Raw genomic sequence first — 4,241 nt, 5'->3', positions numbered from 1 at the left:
CAAACACACACACGCATACATCCATACAAACACACATATACAAACATGCACACACACACACACACCCACCCATACAAACATGCATACGCATACACACACACACACACACACACACACACACATAAAAACACACAAACACACATCCATACAAACACACACACACACGCATACATCCATACAAACACACATATACAAACATGCATACACACACACACACACACACCCATACATGCATACACACACAAACACCATATACATCCATACAAACACGCATACAAACACACACACACAAACACACATACACAAATACATACAAACACACATGTACAAACATGTACAAACACACACAAATACATATAAAACACACACACAAACAAATACATGCAAATACACCCATACATACATATAAACACACACACACACAGGTTTGTTTTGTCTTAGTAGTATCCTCATCTTAGTGAGGACATTGCATAGACTTCCATTGATTTTATATCAGGTCAATGATATTTTCTATCACCTAACCCAACCTCTACTCCTAAACCTACAGCACCATCACAGAAACGTGCAGAACACTAGATTTAAACAAATACCTCTTTTGATTGATTTATAAGCCTGTTTAACTAGTGACAACCAGTCAATGTCCTCACTAGTGGGTTGTGAAAGTATTTCACAATATAAGTGAGGACATTTGACCCTTACAAGTATAGTCAAAACAAGTACACACAAACAAACACACACATTATATATATATATATATATATATATATATATATATATATATATATATATATATATATATATATATATATATATATATATATATATATATATATATATATATATAAATATATAAAATACACACACACTACCAGTCAAAAGTTTGGAAACATTACTATTTTTAATGTTTTTGAACGAAGTCTCTTATGCTCATTAAGGCTGCATTTATTTCATAATAAATACAGAAAAAACAAAAATATTGTGAAATATTATTACAATTTAAAATTATGGTTTTCTATTTTAATATACTTTAAAATATAATTTATTTCTGTGATCAAAGCTGAATTTTCAGCATCATTACTCCAGTCTTCAGAGTCACATGATCCTTCAGAAATCATTCTAATATGCTGATTTATTATCAGTGTTGGAAACAGTTGTGCTGCTTAATATTTTTTTATAACCTGTGATACTTTTTTCAGGATTCTTTGATGAATAAAAAGTTAAAAAATATCAGCATTTATTTAAAATAGAAATCTTTTGTAACAATATACACTACCGTTCAAAAGTTTGGGGACAGTATTTTTTTTTTTTTAAAGAAATTAATACTTTTATTCAGCACAGATGTATTAAATTGATAAAAAAGTGATAGTAAAGATTTATATTGTTATATTATATTTTGAATAAATTCTGTTCTTTTTAACCTTTTATTAATCAATAAATCCTGAAAAAAAGCATCACAGGTTCAAAAAAACATTAAGCAGCACAACTGTTTTCATCATTGATAATAACTGAGCAGCAAATCATCATATTAGAATGATTTCTGAAGGATCATGTGACACTGAAGACTGGAGTAATGATGCTCAAAATTCAGCTTTGCATCACAGAAATAAATTATATTTTAAAGTATATTAAAATAGAAAACCACAATTTTAAATTGTAATAATATTTCACAATATTATTGTTTTTTCTGTATTTATTATGAAATAAATGCAGCCTTAATGAGCATAAGAGACTTTGTTCAAAAACATGAAAAATTGTAATGTTTCCAAACTAGTAGTGTATATATACACATACATATAAGTAAATAAATAATGCATCAGGCAGTTGTTGAATATACCTGAGAGCGTCACAATGCCCCGTTCCTGCGGCTCAAACCTCAGATACTTGTTGCAGAAATCAGCAGACTCCAGAGCCAGAAACAAGACATTTCCCAGGAAGTATCCCGCCGTCTGACCCACGGAGTTACACGTGGAAGCATAACCCACATTCTCCCTGGAAAGCATAGTCAAAGCCCAGCCGTCAACGGCAATATCCTGCGTGGCTGCGAGGAAAGCCAGCATGAAGAAGACCGCGGTCAGAGTGATCACATCCGGCCCCCTCTGACCATCCGTCTGAAGCATGGAGTCCACCGTGAACGACAGGTACAGCATAAAAAGCCCCAGCAGGTACTGAGTGGGCACCAGCCACGACTTCCTCCTGCCAAACCGCTGCAGGTACAGCGAGTCCACCAGAGGAGCCCAGAACAGCTTTAAACTGAAGGGCCAGAAGACAAAGCTGAAATAGGCCTGGTCCTTGTAGCTGACGCTCTTACTCTGCATGATGAGAGGGATGCTCCCGGCCAGGCCTAGAGGAATGCCCTGAAGAACATACAAGAACAATAACAGGGCCACATTGCTCAGTTCGCCTTTGATCCCATTAGACACTTTCGCTTGTCCTTCAACCCGGCCTGAGTTTGGAAGAAGAGTCTCCTCATCATCCTCAACCTCTAGCTTGGACTCCCTCGCCCACATATCCGAGTTAGACACCACAGGCTTCCTCTGCCTCCCGTTCTTGTGTGTGATAGATTTAGACAGTTCCATCTTAATCTGCCAGGCATTAATCCAAATATGTATTCAAAACACCTGAATGAACAAAAAGTAATGAAAACATCTGCATTAGGGAGTCTGTTGAACAGCTAAACAACATAACATCTTATTGGAAGACTATAAAGTAGGATCAAAACACATAAAAGATGAAGCAAACAGCAGGTTCTGATTCTTATATCACGTAAAGCTGAATAAACATAACAAATAACATCAGATCAGAGACATTATCGTGCGTGATATTCAGATTTTAAGTGAGTTTAATACTCAAATCGAGCATGAGATGGTAAAAAAAAAAAAAAATATATATATATATATATATATATATATATATATATATATATATATATATATATATATATATATATATATATATATATTATATATACACATATACAGGGCTTGACATTAACTTTTTTGGCTAGTGGTTTTCCAAAGTTACTAGCCACTCAGACTTGGGTAAAGTTGGTTTTATATTTGCACATTCGGACATCCGTATTCAATAGCCTTGTTAATCACACTACATTGGACATTCAGTGGACATTCACAAGTAAATATGCCATTAAAACAATACTTGCTTATTTTGATCGACTGTGAAAAATGTTGTAAGTTGACAATCGTTGGTTGTCAATATCATGTCGCTGCTTAAAATTCGCAAACATTAATTTATTGCACATTTATTGGAAAGTCTGAATTTATCAGAAGTCCGAATGTGCGAATATAAAACCAATTTTACCCAAGTGCCACTCAGCATTTTCACTGGCCACAATTTTGCTGTTGTGAAATGATATGATTTATATATCATATAAATGTATATATCATATAGATATATTGAATTATATAAATTTATATGATTAAAGTGCTAAAATTACTTGTTTTTGAGTCATTTTACTTGATTAAATCTATAAATTTAAAACCCTTTCAAATGTTCCAATGCAGATTGACCACCTACGGGTGTACGGGTGGGTAATATGACCATAATATGATACATTTTATAATTGTATAAGTTATTTTGGTTAGGCTATATAAAAAGAACAAAGAAGCTAAATAAGCAAATTACAAATACAATAGTAAATTAAATAGCCTAAACTCTCTTTTTCAGATACAGTAGGTTTGTTTAACATCTTGAGGAACAACTAAACAGCATAACATCTTACTGGAAGATTGTGAAGAAAATGTTAAATCCTCTCTGGCATCATCAAAACACATAAAAGATGAAGAAAACAGCTGGTTCTGATTCTTATATCACGTAAAGCTGAATAAACATAACAAATAACATCAGATGAGAGACATTGATATTCATTAAAAGTGAGTTTGATACTCAAATCAAGCATGAGATGGTAAAGAAGAAAGAAAATATACTGATTCATGGTTACCTTGCACTATGATGACACACCACATGACAAGTCAAGACATTAATGAATCAATGAACAAAACGAATGACGGAACAAACACACTGTTCTGTGACTTCAAATGAGCAGCACTTTACTGAGACAAACACATCCACGCAAATATATAGTATACCTAGTGTTTACAAGACGCAAGGAAGCGTAGAAAGCACACCTGACAGCTGAAATGAGAAGGAAGCCGGAGCGGTGCGTCGGTTAAATGTGTCCGCAATGGTTCAGCTGACGTGTCTTACAGCGTCGGTTTTTAGTTCCG

General features: G+C 34.0%; 1 protein-coding gene across 4 annotated transcripts in view; it reads right to left on the bottom strand.

Annotated features, from left to right (window-relative positions):
- The window catches only part of slc33a1 (solute carrier family 33 member 1), a 10,166-nt gene extending 5,925 nt beyond the window's left edge, over positions 1–4,241 (bottom strand). Inside the window, exons 1-3 of one of the 4 annotated variants that reach the window (XM_048168913.1) lie at positions 3,956–4,198; positions 3,737–3,834; positions 1,835–2,618 (exon numbers count right to left, since the gene is read on the bottom strand). In XM_048168913.1, coding sequence (XP_048024870.1) covers positions 1,835–2,576 — 742 coding nt within the window. In that variant the 5' untranslated portion in view covers positions 2,577–2,618; positions 3,737–3,834; positions 3,956–4,198. Of the gene's footprint in view, positions 1–1,834; positions 2,619–3,736; positions 3,835–3,955 lie in introns of all 4 variants that reach the window. The other 3 variants (XM_048168915.1, XM_048168914.1, XM_048168912.1) reach the window with 3 other exon arrangements.

This window comes from Megalobrama amblycephala, linkage group LG19 (genome assembly GCF_018812025.1).
Source record: "Megalobrama amblycephala isolate DHTTF-2021 linkage group LG19, ASM1881202v1, whole genome shotgun sequence".
In the NCBI taxonomy this organism is placed as follows: Eukaryota; Metazoa; Chordata; class Actinopteri; order Cypriniformes; family Xenocyprididae; genus Megalobrama; species Megalobrama amblycephala.
The sequence above is the reverse complement of the archived record's forward strand: the minus strand, read 5'-3'. Positions and strand labels throughout refer to the sequence as shown.